The sequence below is a fragment of the Trichoderma asperellum genome, chromosome 7, assembly GCF_020647865.1.
Source record: "Trichoderma asperellum chromosome 7, complete sequence".
Lineage (NCBI taxonomy): Eukaryota > Fungi > Ascomycota > Sordariomycetes > Hypocreales > Hypocreaceae > Trichoderma > Trichoderma asperellum.
In genome coordinates, this window is record NC_089421.1 from 15,010 (window position 1) to 36,089 (window position 21,080).

Here is a 21,080-nt window from a genome sequence, read left to right on the forward strand (position 1 = left end):
TAAAAAACTATATAAAAAATAAAAAGCATTAGCCCTAGGAAAGGATATTGGAGTTACTTTTAAGCTTTAACCTCCATTAGTATATAATAGCAAGCCTATTAAACTTTAATTATTTATTATGCAACTTAAGGCTTATTTTTAGAACTTCCCTACTATTTTTAAAAAAGAAGAAAATAAAGTATTTTTTATAGTATTTTATTTTTTAAAACTTGCTTTTAAATAGTTTAGATTAATTTAGGATGATTATATAGAATATAACTTTACTGCTGAAGATATTATTAAAGCTATTTTTAGAAGTTTTAATAAATTTAAAGAAAAACTTAAAAAAGCCTTTGGGGATATTAAAGAAATTAAAATAGCTGAAAACAAACTTATTATTATTTATTAAAAAGGGAAGTGTTTGGATTATGCTGTAATATTTTAAAATCTAGTAATATATATTAATTAAGGAGAATTAGCACTTGTTAAATAATTTTATAATGGACTTAAACCTAAAATTAAAAAAAAAGTCTATTAGATTAATTGAGAATAATATAATCTTTTGTCTTTTATAGAAAAATATATAGAAGTAGATAATTTACTATAGGAACTAAAGATAGATCTCTTTAGATAAAAAGGGAAATATTATTTAGGATTTTAAGTAAATTAAGGTAAGAAATAATAAAAACTAATTGCTAAAGACAATAATAGTATAGCTAGATCTATAGACTTTAATATAATGTAAAAGAAGAAAAAGGAATTTAAATATTATAATTGCAGGAAGCTAAATTATATAGCTAGGAACTATAAATTTTTAAAAAAGAAATAATTTATAATTCTTAAGCTAAAAGCAATATATATTATAAATAAAGGCAATAAAACTATTTATTTATTAAAACAATTAAGATCTTTTAAAAATAATAATAATTATAATTTTTATAAATCTGCATTTAAACTCTTAAATATATTTAAAACACTAAATAAAGAAATTAATAATAAAATCCTTAATTAATAACCTATTCCTTAAGTTAATTTTATAAACTTAGCAAACTTAATTAAAGGCATTGCCCTAGAAAATAATAAAGATAATAAATAATATAATTATAAACATTACTTTAAAAAAACCTAAGATATTATATAATAATATAAAAATTTTACCTTTAAAATTATAATACTTAACTTATTCTAATGCAATATTATAAATAAAGCATATGCAGATATAGAATATTCCCTAATAATATTATATACTTACTTAAATAATTTATAAAAGTAAACTTTAAAAACTTAATATATTATTAAAGCTATTATTATTAATTAAGTACTTATTTAAGGCCTTAATTATAAAAAAGTAATTAAAGAGTATAATTATATTAACCCAGTATATCTGCTATATTATTAAATTAGCTAAATTAACTGCATTATTTATAAATATATAAAATACTTTAAATAAAAGGCTAAAAAAAATATTTTTTTAATATATATCCTTTAATATATAATACTAAAACTATATAATAATTTATATTACCTTATATAAAAAGCTACTTAATAATATTAATCCCTTAAGACAGTTGTCTTAAAACCCCTTAAATATTTAAATAAAATAAGCTTCTTTAGATACATTAATTAATTCTATAAAGTATATAAATTAAAAAAACTATAAGATTGGCATAAGCAAGAAGAGATTAAAAGAATAAAACTAAACTGCTAATAAAAAGAATTTAAAGACTATAATAAAATAAAATATTTATAATATATAAATAAAAAGATTAAAAACTAGTACTATTTAAAAAACTACTAAAGTTTTTTGCAGAAGGGCAGCAGAAGGACTTATAATACTTAAATATTATTAATTTAAAATATAATAGTAAAAAAAAAAAAAAGCACCTTAATAAAAGAATTATTTTAATAGTATTACTAAATAAAAATCCATTTAGTATTTTAATAAACAGTAGGTTAAGAAGTAACTATATATTTACTATAACTGCAATATGCCTGCAGTTACCAGTATATAAAAAAAGAAAATTATATTAATTTTTTTATACTAAAGAATAAACCTTTAAGTATAATAAAGGATAGATAAAGCAATAGACTAATCCCCTGCTGCTATAAATTAATAACTGTACTATAAATGTAGTATATAATATAGCTAATATTCTAAAATATAACCTTGTCTTAAGAATACCCTGGTTATGTAAATATAAACCTAATATAGAATAGAGAATAGGTTAAATTTATTGGCATAATAATAGAAGTACTTTAACTAGAACTAATGCAGAAATATCAAAAGAGGAACTAGGTCGCCAAAAGCCTAAGGTTTTCCTTAGCCCTTTAGACATCCCTCTTCAGCACTATTAAAAAAAAGAGAAAATAAAATAAGTTTATATATAAAGGTATATTATTATTTTACGCTAAAAGCTAATAAAACTAAATAAAGAATTACATAAGTTAAAAATAAAAGAACTTACTTTTAAAGAATAACTAATACTAATTTTAAAATAATATTAAAAATATTAAAAACTCTTTAATAACTAACTAAAGAAAGGGTTATTACTGCACTTAAAATAAGATTATAAAATAGTATTAAAAGAAAGAGAATTACTAAAATTTTATAAAATATATAACTTAAGTAAAGGAAAATTAAAAATACTTAAAGAATAGATTAAAATATAACTATAAAAAGAATATATCTATATATTAAAATTATTTATTAAATATTCTATTATTTTTATTTTAAAAAAAAATAATAAACTTTAACTAATTATTAACTATTATAAATTAAATTAAATTATAATTAAAAATAAAACCCCCTTGCTATTAATTTTATAAATTAAAAATAAATTATATAAAAAGAAATAGTTTATAACTCTTAACCTTATAGAAGCCTATAAGCTTATATAAATAAAAGAAGGAGATAAATAAAAAATAGTATTTACTATAAGATATAGGTTATATAAATATATAATTATACTATAAGGGCTTACTAATGCACCTACATCCTTCTAAAAGAAAATAAACTATATATTAAAACTATACTTAAATAACTTTACAATAGCTTATATTAATAACATTTTTATCTTCTTAAAGACCCTTAAAGAACATAAGAAATATATCTATCTTATACTATAAAAACTTAAAGAAGTAAAACTCCTTATTAATCTTAAAAAATATATTTTTTATTCTTAATAAATAGAATTTCTTAAATATATTATTACCCCAGAAGAAATCTATATAAACCTTAAAAAAGTTATTATAATTAAAAAATAGCTAATGCCTATAATACTTAAAGAAGTATAAGCATTTCTTAGACTTATTAATTATTATTAAAAATTTATTAAAGACTTTATATAAAAAGCTACTCCACTAATAAATATAATAAAAAAAGGTATTTCTTTTAAATAAGGGGAAGAACAGCAGAAAGCCCTTAAAGAATTTAAAATAGCAATAATATTAAAACCTATCCTTACTATATTTAATTTAAAAAAACCTATTATAATTAAAATAAATATATTAATATTTATAATAAAAGGAGTATTAAGTTAACCTAAAGAAAACAGCAAGCTATAACCTATTGTATTTTTCTTATATAAACTCTATAGACTAGCAATATAATATACTATATATAATAAAAAAATATTAGCTATTATTAAAGCATTTAAAAAATAAAGATATTACTGCTATAAAAGCAAGCATAAAGTTATTATTTTTATAGACTATAAAAACCTTACTTACTTTACTACTATATAAAAACTATTAAGCTAATAAATTAAATACTTTAAATTCCTTTTATAATTTAACTTTAAATTTATTTATTATAAAAGATTAAAAAATAAATAAATTAATATATTAAATAAAAGAGTTAATTATAAGCAAGAAGTATTTAAATATATAGTGCAAGCACTATAATTTAATAATAATAAAAATATTAAATAAATATAAATCTACATAATATTTAAAGTCCTAGAAAACAACCTTATGCTTAAAGAAATTAAAGAATTTATTAAAAATTAAAAAAATAAATAATATTTAGAAAATATTACTATAAATTTAAAATATTTTAAATAATATAAGAAAATTTAAGTACCTAAAGAACTATAAAAAAAAGTAGTTAAATATATTTATAAATATCTACTGCATAAACATAAAGGTATAATAAAAATATATAATTAAGTTTTAATATACTATAATATTAAGAAACTTAAAGAATATATAAAGTATATTATATTATATTATAATATATATTAATAAATAAAAGACAGAAGATATAAGCCTTATGGAAAACTATAATTATTATTTATTATAAAACAACCTTAGGAATCAATTACCTTTAACTATATTACTAATCTATTTTTATTAAAAGAACTATTTACAGAAATATAATATAATAGTATCCTTATAGTAGTCTACTAATTTATAAAGCAAGCCTACTTTTTACTATATAAAAAGTTATATATATTAAAAAATCTTGCTTATACTTATATAAAAATAATTACTGCTAATTATAGGCTATTAAAAGAAATTATCTTAAATTAAAGATAAACATTTACTTTTAAATTTTAATAAAAACTTATAGCTAAATTAAAAATAAACTATAAACTTAATACTATATACTACCTTTAAATAAATAAATAAATTAAATAAATAAATTAAATTATTAAAGCTTACCTACAAGCTTATATTAATTTTATATAAGATAATTAAGTTAAAAAACTACCAGTAGCTTAACTATATTACAATAATATACTATTAGAATTTATAAAAATAATACCCTTTTATATAAATTATAGATTTATGCCTAAAGTATTTAAACTACTATAAAATAGATTTAATTTAAAGAAAGTATAATTATAAGCTAAATTAATAATTAATCTATATAAAGAAATATATATATAACTTAAGTTTATTAGCAAGTATATAAAGAAATATATAAATAAAGATAGAATTATAGAATTAATTCTTTAGAAGGGAGATATAGTTTACCTGCTATAATACTTATAAGGCTATAAATTACTAAACATTAAGATAAATAAGCTAAGTAATAAACTTAATATTAAAAAAATAAAACTTTATAAAATCTTAAAATAAATTAAAGAAGTTAATTATAAGCTAGCTTTACTAAATATAATAAAAATATAAAATTTAGTCTTTTATATATTATAATTTAAAAAAGTATAAATTAATAAAAAAATTAAAAGATTTATTTTAAATAAAATTATTATAGAAGATTAAGAAAAAGAATATAAAATTAAAAACATTATTGCTATATATTAAAACCCTAAAACTTAAAATATTAAATATTTTATTAAATAAAAAAAATACTTAAAACTTAAAAATTTATAAAAACCTATTAAATATTTTAGTTTTTAGGCGCTAATAAAGAAATTCCTTTAAACACTAGACCTAAATTAATAAATACTGCATTTTAATTAATTATATTAATACTGCTATTAAGCTATACATCCACTACTGCCTTTAATTCAGCATACTTTAAATTATTTAATTTATTAAAAAACTAAGCCCTGCAATAAAGCATTTGCTTACTCTATATATTAATTTATTAATATTACTCTTAAAGATATAATAATTATATAAAACTTTTATTTATTTATTATAACAGTAATATTAACTATTATTAATACTTTATTAATTTTTATTACTGCTTAAGAAGCTTATGCTTAGCTTAATATTTAGCAGTATTTAAATACTTCTTTTTAGCTACTAAATATTATATTAAGAAATAAATTAGTAAAAATATATATTTATTAAAAGCTAAAAAAAACACTTACCTATAGCTAAAGAAATGCTATTTTTATTATATATCTAACCCCTGCAGGTATATTTTAAATATTTATTATATTCTATTGCTATTTTATAAAGCAAGCTATAGGAATTATAAAAAAAATAAAGTATAATAAGGATTTTAATAGTCTTAATAATTATTATTACTGCTTTATAATAATTAATTAAGCTTTTAAAAACTAAAGAATATTATTTAAAAATACTATAAGGCATTATAAAGAAGTATAATTACTTACTACTAAAGAAGGAAGAACAGGACTTTATATAGTTTTAGGCCTTAAGGATAAAACTAATAAAAGGGGGGCATTATATTATAAACTAACTATATAAAATCCTTTTAGTATATACCTTTAGGTAAATTATAAATAAAATAATTAATTAGATTAAAGGAAATGTATTTTTAGTAAAATATATACTTATTTATAAAATAAAACTGTAACTTTAAGGAAGCATTTTTATTAGGTATAGTATAACTTATATAAGTAATAACTATAGAATAACTTACTATATAAGACTATTTATTATACTTATTAAATATAGCTTAAATAGTTAGTTATTAATATAGTATTTATATAATAACTAAATTAGACCTTTATTTAAAGTTATTAGCTATATAACTAAAACCGCTTATAAAATCCTCTATATCTCTCTGCCAACATAAACCTAATATTAAAGGTTTATCCCTTAGGAACTAATTACCCTATACTAGGTATAGGATCAGAATGTTACATTAATGCTTTATTTATTTTACTTTTTAATCTTTTATTTCTTTAATCTTAACCTTAACTGCTAATTTATTTTCTTACTTTTTTAATTTATAGATTAAAACCTTTATAATAAATATCTTCCTTTTTCTTTAATTTATAAATTAAAAACCCTTTAAACCTTAACTTTATTATTATCTTTACCCCTTTATTATATTCTTTTATTATTTCTTTTTTAAAAACTTTTATAATTTTATCTTTATTTATTTTCTATTATAAACCTAAATATTTTTATTTAATATTATTCTTTATTATCTTTATAACCTTAATTTTTTATTTTTATTTTTATTTTTATTTTTATTTTTATTTTTATTTTTATTTTTATTTTTATTTTTATTTTTATTTTTATTTTTATTTTTATTTTTATTTTTATTTTTATTTTTATTTTTATTTTTTTATTCTTTTATTAATATTATTTATTTTTAATATATAAATTATACCTTTTATTAATCTCTAGATTATATCCCTTTTTAATTTATAAATTATATCTCTTTTTAATTTATTATTTATATTCTTTTTTAATCTATAGATTATATCTCTTTTTAATTTATTATTTATATCCCTTTTTAATCTATAAATTATATTCTTTTATATATATTCTTTTTTAATCTATAGATTATATTTCTTTTTAATTTATTATTTATATCTTTTTTTAATCTATAAATTATAACTCTTTTTAATCTTTATATTATATTTTTTTTTAATCTATAAATTATATTTTTTTTTAATTTATAAATTATATTTTTTTTTAATTTATAAATTATATTTTTTTTTAATTTATTATTTATATTTTATTTTTAATTTATATATTATATTTTTTATAAATTTATAAATTATTTTTTTATTTATTTTTATTATTATTATTTATATATATAATTTATTTTTTTATTTATTTATTTTTTTTATTTAATTTATTTTTTAATTTTTATTAATTTATTTTTTTATTTATTTATTTTTTTATTTAATTTATTTTTTTATTTTTATTATTTATTTATATATATATATATATATATATTTTAATTATAAATTATATTTTTTATTTAATTTATAAAATAAATTTATTTATTTATTTATTTATTTTTTAATATTATATTTATTATTTTTATTATTATTATTTATATATATATTTTTTTTTATTTTATTTTTTTTTTTATTTTATTTATTTTATATTTTTTTTTTATTTTTTTTTTTCTTTATTTACTTTATATTTTTTTTTTTATTTTTATTTATTTTATATTTTCTTTTTATTTTTACTTATTTTATATTTTTTTTTTTATTTTTATTTATTTTATATTTTTTTTTTTATTTTTATTTACTTTATATTTTCTTTTTTTTTTTATTTACTTTATATTTTTTTTTTATTTTTATTTACCTTATATTTTTTTTTTATTTTTATTTACCTTATATTTCTTTTTTATTTTTACTAACCCTATATTTTCTTTTTATTTTCACTTACTTTATATATTTATTTTTCTTTTACTCTTTTAATCTATAGATTAAAATACTTATAAAATTCTTTTATATATCTTTTATTTTTATTTAATTTATAAATTAAAACTATCTATATTTTATTTTTTATTTTTTTTTATTTTATCTATAAATTTAAAATACTTATAAACTAATTTCTTTTTTATTTTTTATTTTTCTTTTTTTTTTTTTATTTTTCTTTTCCTTTTTTTTTTATAAATTTATATAATTTATAAAACCTTTAGTAAAATTAATTTATTTTTATCCCTCTTTATTAAATTTTTTTCTTTAACTATTTATATTACTTTTTTATACCTTCTTTAATAAACCTATTCTTTTATATTATTTTTTAAAATACTTTATTTACTACTTTATTATAATATTTATATATCTTTTTATATACTTACTCTAAAACTCCCTTATATTAACATTCTGCTCCTTAAACCTATAAAAACTAGCCTTTATTTATATTTTCTTTAACCTACCTGCTGTATATTAATTATAGTAATTTATAAATAAAATATCTTAAATACTTTTTTAATTGCTTTTTTTTAAATATTTCTTTTTTTATTAACCCTTTAAATCTTTATGCCTGCTGTTATTTATTTTTTAACTATTTTAAATATATTAATATCTTATGCTTTACCTTTTACTCCCCTTTTAAACTATAAACTATATATTAATTTATTTATTTCTTTAACTGCTACTAAAACTCCTTTATTAATAACACTGCCTTTATTTATTCCTTTAATGCCTGCTATATTATAAACTATACCTGCTGCTGCTGCCTTTTAAAATTCTCTTTACTTATTCTTACCTTTTTTTTAATATTTTTTTCTTTTATTAATAACTCTACTGCTGCCTTTATTATTTTCTTTACCTCTGCCTTTTATTGCCTCTTTATATATATATTATATGCCTTCTCCTTTACTTTATATTTTAATCCCTTAAACCTTCTATTTATTACCTTATTTAATACCTTTTGCTAATACTTAATCCTCTTTATAAACTCTACTGCTGCTAACTCTTATCCTCTGCCTTTTTCTTTATCTTTTTTTCTTTTTTTTTTATTTTTATTTTACTTTCTGCCCTGCTTTTTTAATTTATAGTTTAAACCCCTGCCCCTTAATCTATAGTTTAAAATAGCTAATAACCCAGCCCCTTTTTCTTTATCTCCTCTCTTTATTTTCCCTGCCTCTTTATATATTATAATTAACTAGCTTCTTGCCTTATCTTGCCCTGCCTATTTACTTTATTATATAAAATCCTATAACTTCTTTAATATCCCTGCATATACTATTAACTATATATTATCTACTTTATTTACCTTTAACTACACCTTGCCTATATTTACCCCTAACTTTAATATATTTATTACTATAATTAATTAACTTAACTTAATCTACCTCTTTAACTTTATTATCTTACCCTTTATACTTACCTTTACTTTACTATAATATTACTTATATTCTAATGCCTTATTTAACTGCTTTACCTGCTTAATTAACTATATATATATAATTACTTTTTCTTTTTTATACCTGCTGTTTATTTACTCCTATACTACCTTATATACCTTTATATCTTCCTTCTTCTTTTATTTATTTACTATACCTTTAACTACCTTTACTTTATACTTAATATTCTTCTTTATTATTACTAACTAAAATATCTTAACCTCTTGCTTTAATAATCCCACTGCTTTATAAAACTCCCCCTTATCCTATAATATTAATATTATTATTAAAAATACCCTCTATACTCTTTATTTTTATAACACTAGGCCTAACTCCTATAACTTTAGCTAATACTTTTTACTATTATTTAATAAAATATAATATTTATTTATTATTATTTAGTTTAATGCCTGCTGGCCCTATAATTAATTAATAAAATCCTAAAACCCCTTTATTATTGCTAACTTTAGTATTATAAATATAATTAATGCTGCTTAATTACTGCCTCTGCTCTATTAAACCTATAACTTAATCCTGCTTACTGTATAATACCTATATAAATCCCCCTGCAATACTACTAATAGTATTACTATAATTATTATTTTATTTAATAAATAAAATATTAATAATATAAATAATATACTCTTGCCCCCTTTTATTTTTATAATTTATACTATTAGGCTTTCTTTATATATAATTACCTACATTACCTTCTTCTACTAGCCTTAAAATACTATCCCTTTTTTTATTATTATCTATAACTATACTTTAATATTTACTTACTATAACTAGCTAAAACACTAATGCTATACCTTTTTTTATATACTATTAAATATATTTACCCTCTTTTACTTTACTCCTGCTTTAATACTGCTGCTTAACCCTTAATCTTTTACTTTAAACCTTAAAAACTAATGCTACTGCTAGCTTATTATTTAAAACTGCTTATACTGCAATGCTATCTTAAATGCCTCCTGCTGCAGCTTCTATATATATACTATTCCTGCTATATATATTTTATATTCTACCTGTAAATTTAATATATTATCTTTAATGCCTTCTTTATTTTTATTATTCTTTACTTTTTTTAACCCTCTACCTTTTTAGCCTTAATTAAACGCCTAACTTAAATATTAATTTATAATTTTAATTACTATATATCTTTATATACTAATATTTAACTGCCTGCTCTTTAATAATTATTTATTATACTATTATATTATATACTTAATCTAGTTTAATATTTACTTGTGCTTTTTAATTTAATTTATAACTGTTTTTTTTTTAGGCTTTATACCCTTTTTTTTATTTATCTCCTTCTCTTTCTCCTCCTCTTGCTTTATAATTTTATTTACCTATAAAAATATACTATACTTGCCTGCTTGCTTTATTAACCCTTAAACCTGCTGCTAAAACAGCAATATTAATTATATATACTATATTAATAACTCTTTAACCTTCTATAATAAATATTAATAAATTACCTTAGCCTGCCTTATGCTTTAGAAATTCTTATAGTATATTATTATAAAATATATTATTTTATTATATATTAATATATTATATACTCTACTATCTGCTATATTTATTATTTAAATTCTTAAGATTTTTATTAACTGCGCTAGCTGCTTTACTACTATATGCATTATTATTTATAATTACTTTTAAAACTGCTTTATTATATATTTATATTTATAAACTGCCCTTGCCTTATATAAATTACTATTACTATTATTACCTCTGCTGCTATTATTATTATTATTATTACTACTACTATTGCTATTATTCCCCTTTAGCTATGCCTTTATCCTTTCCTTTAATTTTAAAATCTATTTTAATATTTACCTTTTTCCTTTATTTAATTACTTATTATAGTTATCCTATAGAAATAAATACCTTATTTAGTCTTTACTATAGTTATCTTTTATTTATAATTATATAATTACTAGTAACTATACTATCTCTTTATTCTTTACTATTACTAACTTTATTAATAACTCTTTTATTTCTTTAATTAGCTTATGTAATATATTTAATAACTAACCTATTATAAACTAAATCTACTAGTATAAAATCCAGTCCTTTTATTAATTAATAATGCCCTTGGCCGCTGTATTAAACTAAATATATATTCTATATATTTATATATTAAATATTTAATTTATTAGCATTAGCTCAGCCTCTTCTTTATCCTCTATTTATATTATAAACTACTATATTTTATTTTTTATAATTTTAAATAGCTTTTGCACTATATTTTATACCTCCTCCTTCTTTATTTTATTTTATATTACTACTATAATATTATCTTCCTGCTTTAAGTATACCTTATATAACACTAGTATCTATACTACTTTAATTATTGCTAAATATACTAGTATATAATTAATTGCCTTTACTTATTTATTATTATTTTAAATCTCTATTACTGCTAACCTATTAATAATAGTATTATTATAATAGCTCTGCTTTAACTAATAGTCTAGTAATTTAACTACTATACTTAAATATACCTCCTTTATCTCCTCTGCTAGCATTTTTAATCTATAGGTTAGGCTATTTATTAACCTTTTTTATTTATAGATTAAATTCCCTGTATTTTTTACATCCTTTATATCCCCTTCCTTTTTTAATTTATAGGTTAAATTCTTTAGTATACTTAACCTTTTGCTTTTTAATGCCTTCTAGAATGCCTTATATAATACACCCTGCTTTATTATTAATCAATATAGCAGCTAATCTTTATTTTTTTATATCTATATCTGCTATATAATATATAATAACTTCTTCTATACCTTTTTATACTACTCCTATATATTATCCTCCAGCTAGTTATTAAATAGCTTATTTAATTTAATATATATCTTTTTATACTAAATTTTAAATAATGCCATTAACTTAACCCTTTATGCTATTACTATTGCCTGCGCTATATTTATTATTTAATCTAGAATATTTTATATTTTTTATAGCTCTGCCTCCCCCTTTATAATTAGGTCTGCTACTTTATATAACTTCTTTAGGCTTAACCCTTTTAGATAATATACCCACCTAATTTTTTTAATCTATAAGTTAAGCTTTTTTTTTTTATTTACTACTTAAATCCTTGCTTATATTTTCTTTTTAAACTTTTCCTTTTATACTTAATACATCTGCTTAATTTACTTAACTATATTTTTTATTATCTTAGGCTGCCTTAATTATTTATTTATTAGCTTGCTTGCCTGCTTAACCTTAAACTAACTGCTTACTGCTTTTAATAGGAAAAACCGCTGGTAATATATACTTATTATCTATAGGATATTATATAGCTCCTTAGCCTTTTTTACTACATTACCTTTCTTTTTTTAATTGCTCTTCTACTTATATGCTTTTTATAAATACTACTATATACGCCCTACCTGCTAATATATTTTTAAGTATTGCTTATATTTTATATACTTTATATTATTTTTTATTAATGCCTTAATAAATACTATTGCTTTAGTAATAGAGTTTAGTAATTTAAACTTATATAACTTTACTTAGCTATAGATAATATTAAAAATAACTATAATTACTTTTATAATTATATATTGCTTATTAATTTAAATGCTTGAATAGTGTTTTTTTAAATATATAAATACTTTATTTACTATATATATAAATTAATATAATTTATATATTATAAATAAATATTTATATAAATAAATAAATAGCTTTATTATTTTTATTTTTTAAATTTATATATATTTTCTTCTCTTTCTATATAATATTATTTATTATATATAAATTTACTAGCTTTTAAGCAATTTTCTTTTAAATTTTATATATTAGGCCCTTTCTTTAATTACTTCTCCTATATATTACCCTTATATAAAATACTAACTAATATTTATTTACTAAATCTATTATAAACCTAGGTTTTATTTAATATAGTATACCCTATAGCTTATTATAGAGTATAAAATAACCCTATAGCTTTTAACTGCCTTTTTAATTTATAAATAGTCTTTTGCTTTTAATCCTTTTATACTATATATTATAATATTACTATACTATATTTACTATATTTATATTTATATACTCTTTTATTTATAAATTAAATGCCCTCTTTATTAATTTAATAGGTTATTTCTTTTACTAGCCTAATAGATTTCCCTTTTTTTAATTTAATAAATTATCCTCTTTACTGGTTTACTGGGTTATTATTTAATTTATTTAACTAGCTATAGCTGCCCTTTTTAATCTATAGATTAGAAATACTGGGTTATAACCCTTAACCCAAGCAATTTTATATACTGCATTTATGCTTGCCTTTTTAAACTATAGATTAAAATAGCTAATATATAAATATAGACTAGTTATATAGGGCTTGAGGTTAATCTAGCCAATAGAAATTATATATTTATTTAATTAACTTAACCCCCTGTATTTTAACTAACTTAACCCCCTGTAATTTTAGCGCTAGAAGCTTTTGTATATAGGGTTTTAACTAACTTAAGTCAAGTTTGCGTTTCCGCTTAAATAGAACTAAAAAATAACTATACTTATTAAGTAGGGGATATATTATTTATATTAAAATTTATAAAGGTCTTGGGGATAAAACTAATAAAAAAGAAGTATTATATTATAACCTGCCTTTTATAGTTATAATAATAGGCCTATAGGGTAGGCTAAACTAGATTAATATAAGACTAATTTATTAATTATAATAAATTATTAATTTGATAAAATAATCTATAATAAATTATTAAAATCTATAAATAATCTAGCTTAATTAATTAAATATATAAGTTTACTTTTTATATTTATTTTAAATAACTTAAATAACTAGTTATTAATATAGTTCTATATTTATAAATTAAAAAGCATTTTTAATCTCTACTAGTAACTATTATTATAATATTATTACCCATAGGTTTCTTAACCTATCCGCTAATATAAACCTAAAAAACTTATTTTAGGTTTATCCCTTGGGAATCTACCCTATACTAATCCTTACTAGTGTACGGTTCGTTACACGAGCCATTGGGCCTATAGAAAAATAAGTTAGCTAACTTAAACAAGCCAATTTTGCTGATTTAGATAACCTAAAATAAAGCTGTAATATTATTTTGTTATTGTGTTATGATGCGCGTAATGACGAAGTTGTGTGCCGATCGTTTGAATTTTCCCTGTTTTTCTGTCCCCCGCTTGCCAGTATCCCGAAAAGGCTTCTTGATGGTACGAAAACCCCAGTCCACTGTACAGCAAATACCGAAAAACCATGTAGTCAATAAATGCCCTTTTAGGCTGCGCAAAATTACATATTAGCCATCTAAACTTGACTTTCTCATATACAGGGCTTCACCACGAACTGGTCGCAGCTCCGTCTGGCTATCACTCTCCCGTATTGTTGCTTCGTTGGTTGCGCCATGTTGCCATGGTCTTGATCGTGACCCGCCAGTGCCTCCAATTGTAGCCACAGAATATTTGTTCGTCGTTCGCGTCGTGTTGGCGTTTCTTTTCCTGAGGAAACGGAAAGCCGGCAACGTGGCTACGATCATGGATACGGTAGACTCGATGTGCGACCACATGCTCAGCAGCACTGGACCATTGGCGATTGTGGTAGGATCCTCCGCCGAGTCACCCGTAGCTTTCGTGACTTGAACAAGTCGCACGAGTGCGATGGCGACGATGATGGCACCAAGGGAGAAGAGGATGGCCAGCCCGAACTTGTGTGGTCGCGAGATGGTCAAGTTTCGCAAGAGGTGAAGTGGGAGAATCATGGCTGTGATGTTGGCAAAAGTTTGTTAGTTAAACTGCGTACTATAGATGATCTTGCGCGTCACATACTTAATACGTCTGCGACAATGTCGGCACTCGTCGCAAACTTGATCGACGCATCGGCCCGCCGCAGGTCATCCGGTAGGCTGCAGCCAGCTATTAGTGCATCAGTTGGTGGTTCTTGGTCTCTTGTGGAATAATGCAGGGATAATTGCGTTGGTGACCTACCTGGGCTCCAATATCGGTACAATGGCGAGCACGTCAAAAAGTTTGAGAGCATGCAGGCCAAGTAGAGGGTGAGGACGGCGGCGAAGCATCTCCACCACCAGCGCATGTAGTTAGGCAAACCGTAAAGGAGCCGTCTAATGAACCACAGAATGGAGAATTTAGCTATGACACTGGTATTAGTCTCGGTATTGGCAGTTTGGCATAGCTGTCCTCGACAGTCCAGTGAGGAGATCATACCTGCCCACAGGGTTGTCCAGAACAGCAGCATCTGGCTGAACATTAACTTCAGCGACATGACATTCCGGGCTCTCATCTCGTCCGCGGGTAGGGGCGAAGGTGTCTTGGGATTTGCCACGAGGGCTTTGCTGTACTCGGCTATAAGGAACCACTGTGGTAGGATCCTCGTGATAACTGCCGTCAAAGCTGTCAAGCTTACAAGGCCCGCGAGGACGAAATAGTCATCTCCGTGCAGTCGTCGCTGAAGTCGCCATTGGAAGATAACTCGAAATGCAGTCATGCCAACTGCAACGCCCCATAACACCCAGATGAGGACCTGCGAACAGCGTCAGCGTCAGAGTAAGACAGCAAAACTTGTACGTGGAAAATAGTCAGAGAGATTGCGGTGGTGAGATTTGCCTCGATAGGCTTGTTCAGACCTTACACAGGCCAGAAGAGCAACCCACGTACCATCATCTCCGTGTAATTGGGAATGGACGCCATGGTTGGAGTCTAGCGTGTCCGTTGCTGGTCTGAGAACCGGAATGTCAATATTGTCGAAAACGCCAAACACCCAATAGTGGTTGTTAAGATAATTGTAGCGGACGGAGTGGGCGTGAGCAACAATTATCTCCCGAGACTTCAGCTTTCATTTTACATCCTATCAGCAATTCCTAAAAGCTATCTCTGAGACAGTCGAGGTGTTGGCCGGTCCTCTTGGCAAGGGTTGATCCCAGGAGCAAGACGATTTTCTGCCCCTGCAAACGGGGCAATTTTTCCGGTGGCTAGGTTAAATACTCGCAGATGAATGCACCGCCCAACAGCACTGGCAGCCTGGAACGACAACCCAGCTGGGTACTTGCAGTAGTTCTCACCACCCTAACGAGCGCTGAGAGGTGAAGGGAGAACTTCTGAGTGGTGGCGTTGAACTTGCAGGCCATTAATTGCTCCCGCATGGAGCCTTACCTGAAGGATTTAGCTTCAGCCAGTTGTTTGCTGGATATTCTGCAGGTCCCATGCTCAGCTCCACCATCCCGGACGCCACAAAGGGCCGCTGTATCGCGCTTCGCTCCGATAGATGGGCAACTACGCCGCATGGAGTCCGGACAAGGGGGCTCGAAATTTCTCATATGAAGTTCATCAAGGTCATTCATGGGCCCAGGACGATGTGTTCCGATCATCCCGTCGAAGCCGTCGCATCGTTGCTGCCACGCCAGCTCGAGTTGACATGAAAGAAAGGTGTTGACACCAGTGCAGCCTAACCCTTTCACCATCCTTTCCCTTTTCTCTCTTTCCCTTCGGAGTAACCCGCCATCAGTCTTCTGCGCCCCAGATTCAGAGGGATTGCAGCTGTAATACAATGGGTCGCGTATTAGTCCTCGCCGCATGGCTGCTCGCATGCGCCGTTCCTCATCACGGTGCATGTGCAGCAGCTACTGGTCCTGTTTCTGCAATTGCTGGTTCTCAAAAAATTGCGTGCAAGCTCTTGAGCCTCACACACCCAGACCATACCTTTTTTGAGGGCTCCGACAACTACAAGTATGAAACACAGACGCAGTACTGGTCGTCGACAGCCTACAACACACCAGCATGTGTCTTTGTGCCTCTAAATGCCCAGCAGCTCTCTTTCGCGGTGACCACGCTGACGCTGACTTCGACTAAATTCGCGGTTCGCAGCGGTGGTCATATGCCTGTCCAAGGCTATAACAGCATCGGCAGCTCGGGCGTGTTGCTATCCAATTCCAACCTAAGCACTCTCGCTTTGTCACACGATCATGCTACCGTCTCTGTTGGGCCAGCCTACCGGTGGAGGGACGTTTATTCGTATCTGCAGCCCTACAACCTGACGGCTGTTGGAGGTCGTGTCGGCCATGTTGGAGTTGCTGGTTTGCTGCTGGGAGGCGGCATTTCATTTCACTCGAGCCAATACGGCTTCGCTGCTGATAATGTCGTGGCATACGAGGCCGTCCTCTCCAGCGGTCTCATTGTGGTGGCCAAAGCAGATAATGCCTATTCGGACCTGTATTGGGCTTTGAAAGGTGGCGGCAATTCCTTCGCTATTGTCACGCGTTTTGATCTCAGGACCGTTCCGTCTCCCGGCGTCTGGATCGGAATCGCGCAGTATAACGAGACCGACAAGGACAAGTACCTCGATGCCGTCTACAACTTTGGCAAATACGGATCTGCCGACAGCAAGGCCGCCATCATCCCTACAATCGTTGGTTACCCCAGCGTTGGAATGATTGCTTACGCGGCATCAAGATTCTACGACTCCTTGACCAATTCTCCTACCGTGTTTGAGAACTTTACGTCGCTCAAGACTGTGGCTGATCAGTACGCGTTTGGGGCCCTTGCTACGTATATCAGTGCCGTTGACGCACTGCAGCCCAATGGACTTCGCCAGGAGTAAGTTTTGACTCTCGCTTCAGTCAACCGCGTGTCATGGACGCAAGCGCTAACTTGATACTTTTACAGCTTCCGTGTTGCGTCTTTCATGGTCAATCGTGAAGGTCTTTCCACTGTGCACGATACATTTTTCGGAGATGCCAACTCGCAACTGGCAGACATTGCTGGATTGACTGCTTCCATTACCTTTCAGCCCGTCACCAAAGGGTTCATTGAGAATGGCCGCAGTCGTGGCGGCAGCAACCCCCAAGGCGTGGACGCTAACAATGCCCCCTACTTCTGGATCGTGCAGAACCTGTCCTGGCAGAACGCTGGTGACGACGACACGGTGCGGGCTTTCGCCAAAGCTACCATTGCCAAGATTGAGGGAACCATCACTTCTCATGGCATTGCTGGCGGCTACTTATACATGAACGACGCAGGAGATGGCCAACCCGTGTTCCAGAGCTATCCAAGTGCCAACTTGAGGCGCCTCAAGGACATTCGGACCAAATATGATCCTTTCAGGATCTACACTAACCTCCTGGTTGGCGGTTGGAAGGTCTTGGATGCCTAGAAACGTTGATCTGGAAGCGGTTGACGTTCGATGCATTGGTTGCAAATTACATGTGCCTGGCGTCTGTCTAGTGGTTTGTTTAGATGTCGATAATTGTGAGCATTAACCACGCTATTCTAATCAAGTGTTAGGACGAAAAAGGGGGCTTCACAGATTATACACTGACATGAACAGTAAAGTATATATTAATATAGCAAACCATGGGAAAGCGTGTTGCAAAATTCAGGATCCCAGGGAGAGGTTCCCGGATTTCAAATCTCAGCACCCGATAATTGGGAACCAAGATCCAGATTCGGGGCCTCTATATACCTTCAGAACAGCATGTATATACAGTACTTATCTATTCTGCAGTATTGCAGTCTGACCATCCTAAAGCAACCCATCTAGTGTTTTATCCAATTGCGAGAAGCTACGGTGTTTTTTGCTCTCTAGGCTCTCCGTGGTGTTTACTCTGAACTGAGACGGATCCTATAATCTTTAGAGATTGCAGAGCCCAGCTCGTCTTCTCAACTAGTGCTAAAATATGGATGGTCATGTGTAACATCAGTAAGCCGCGAAACATTTAGAACCATGATTATGTATTTCAATCGTGTCATCGACATTGGCCTTGAGATGCAGCTATGCACACCGGGGTTTAAATTCGCGGAAAAGGACGAAGTATGTTGATCATGATGGGGCACCTTGCGGCAGCCACAATTGAACTGATTGGTTCTAGTTTCAACTTAGATCCTCATGTATTCTATTTTCATCTCGGATTTGACACGAGGCGTTCAGCAATGGTGGACATAATTGATCCTCATCGTGAGAGTTCGATTCCTGTTATCTGGTGTATGCCTGGTCACGCCCCAGATAATTTCATCAGCGTACCTTTACCTTGCGATTTAAAGCCGATGAGTTCCCGGAAGCCAGAAAGCGGGCTGCCAATGTCAAAGACGTATATCCGACAGGCTTACCAGCGAATAACAGATCTCCATAGGCCATACTAAGACTAGGATCCAGCACAGAGAGCCTTTCACAGGGTCAGCTTGGTAACTGTTCAGAGCGATATTGAGACCAGTAGGTTTCTGGCGCTACCTTAGGACTCGATTTTGTGACTCTGCGAACTGAGTGAAGTCATTGTGCTGGCATACCTAACGTGGAAACGTATCTCGCCATCACAATCAAATGTGTCACAGTCCCCACACAATGAAGTTCTTAACTCATACGGCTTTTCGCTAGCCTCATCCACGATGTCGCCAAAGTTAGGACTGTCGCAACAGAATTAGGTTGGCCACGGAAGAGAGTTCGAAAGACAGGGTGTTTGGTCTGAAGGGCAGTGGGAACGTACGGAGCCCTTGTTTCAAGTCTGATTAGTTGCAGGGCTTACAGCTCCTGACCAATTGCCAGCATTGTCACTCAGCGGCTCAGCATGCGACCGCAGTGGATCAAAGTTGCATGAGTGCTGTCTACCCATGTCATGATTTCGACAAAAGAACCTCACTAACACATTGAGGAACTTTTGGTAAGGCGAGTGCTTGCCCAAATCTTCCGCTGAACTGTGTTTGTTCCTTCGGCGAAAAATTTCACGTAAGGAGGGATATTTCATATTCTGAAGCTGGCTGGACCATCAGACCTGTCAGCATGGCACACCTGCTTGCCCCATTCGCTTTGTTGACTTGAGTCGCAGACATGCAAAACAAGACCGTGGATGCCCACATAATCTTCCTAAAACTGCGACGGAAGGTTCCCCGTCAGTAGCTATGCTCCTTGGGGATTAGTGTAGAGGCAGCGAAAGGAGCTTGACACCCATGGCATTCGCAGCGTCAATCAACTTGTAATTCCACTGAGCTCGACGGTCGGTTTGCGAGACAAATAAGCTTCTCCTCTAGCATCAGCAGCGCCCAATCCAGATTATTTCCTTCAACCAGAAACGAAGGCGAGAATGCGAAGGCTGACTGCAAAGGAAAGGCTCAGGGACAGGACTTGGGCCACCCCTGCCACAGTATTTATCAGTCCCTATAAGACACTGTTTATCGCTAATTCTTTTTTTTTTTTTTTTTTTTTTTTTTAAAAAAAAAAAAGACCCTTGGTTCTACTTTTAGTGACCAACGGGTAAATTCAGTGAGTATACACATAATTTGACCACCCGCATTTACACAAGTATGTGTAACTCGAACAGGTTTGCTGCCCCTTGTCGACCCACTATCAGACAAGGGGTGCGAAGAAAAATAGGGAATTCTCAAATGATCGGCACATAGTTCTCAATTTCGCGCACTGCAATGACACCAGTATCCACTACTTAATTGGTCAAATAGTGTCCATGCTTTTAACTTGTGTATGTATTTTCATTTTGCGGTCTCTGTTTTTCTTCGCACTGTTTTGTCAGGATATGGAAAATTGCTTTTCCGTAGTAAAACATAACTTGATTGGTAGGGTGCAGCAAAACCTTATTGATTTACGGTTACTTGGGCGCCTAATAGGGGG

At 27.6% G+C, this 21,080-nt stretch overlaps 3 protein-coding genes across 3 annotated transcripts; 1 reads left to right on the forward strand and 2 right to left on the reverse strand.

The window, feature by feature from the left end:
- Positions 1–14,419: 14,419 nt before the first annotated feature.
- TrAFT101_010773 (uncharacterized protein) lies at positions 14,420–16,409 on the reverse strand. The gene is made up of 5 exons (XM_024902932.2): positions 16,127–16,409; positions 15,677–15,992; positions 15,440–15,601; positions 15,281–15,367; positions 14,420–15,215 (listed from the first exon to the last, which is right to left on the reverse strand). The coding sequence occupies exons 1-5, from the start codon at positions 16,157–16,159 to the stop codon at positions 14,755–14,757; spliced, it is 1,059 nt and encodes a 352-aa protein (XP_024754402.2). The 5' UTR covers positions 16,160–16,409; the 3' UTR covers positions 14,420–14,754.
- Positions 16,410–16,796: 387 nt separating this feature from the next.
- TrAFT101_010774 (uncharacterized protein) lies at positions 16,797–19,248 on the forward strand. Its single transcript, XM_024904755.2, has 2 exons — positions 16,797–18,061; positions 18,131–19,248. The coding sequence occupies exons 1-2, from the start codon at positions 17,016–17,018 to the stop codon at positions 18,615–18,617; spliced, it is 1,533 nt and encodes a 510-aa protein (XP_024754401.1). The 5' UTR covers positions 16,797–17,015; the 3' UTR covers positions 18,618–19,248.
- Positions 19,249–19,413: 165 nt separating this feature from the next.
- Positions 19,414–20,006, reverse strand: TrAFT101_010775 (uncharacterized protein; the record flags this gene model as incomplete). Its single annotated transcript, XM_066129062.1, has 4 exons — positions 19,414–19,451; positions 19,571–19,626; positions 19,748–19,864; positions 19,984–20,006. 4 exons carry the CDS (start codon positions 20,004–20,006, stop codon positions 19,414–19,416), a joined length of 234 nt encoding a protein of 77 aa, XP_065985192.1.
- Between the last annotated feature and the right edge of the window lie 1,074 nt (positions 20,007–21,080).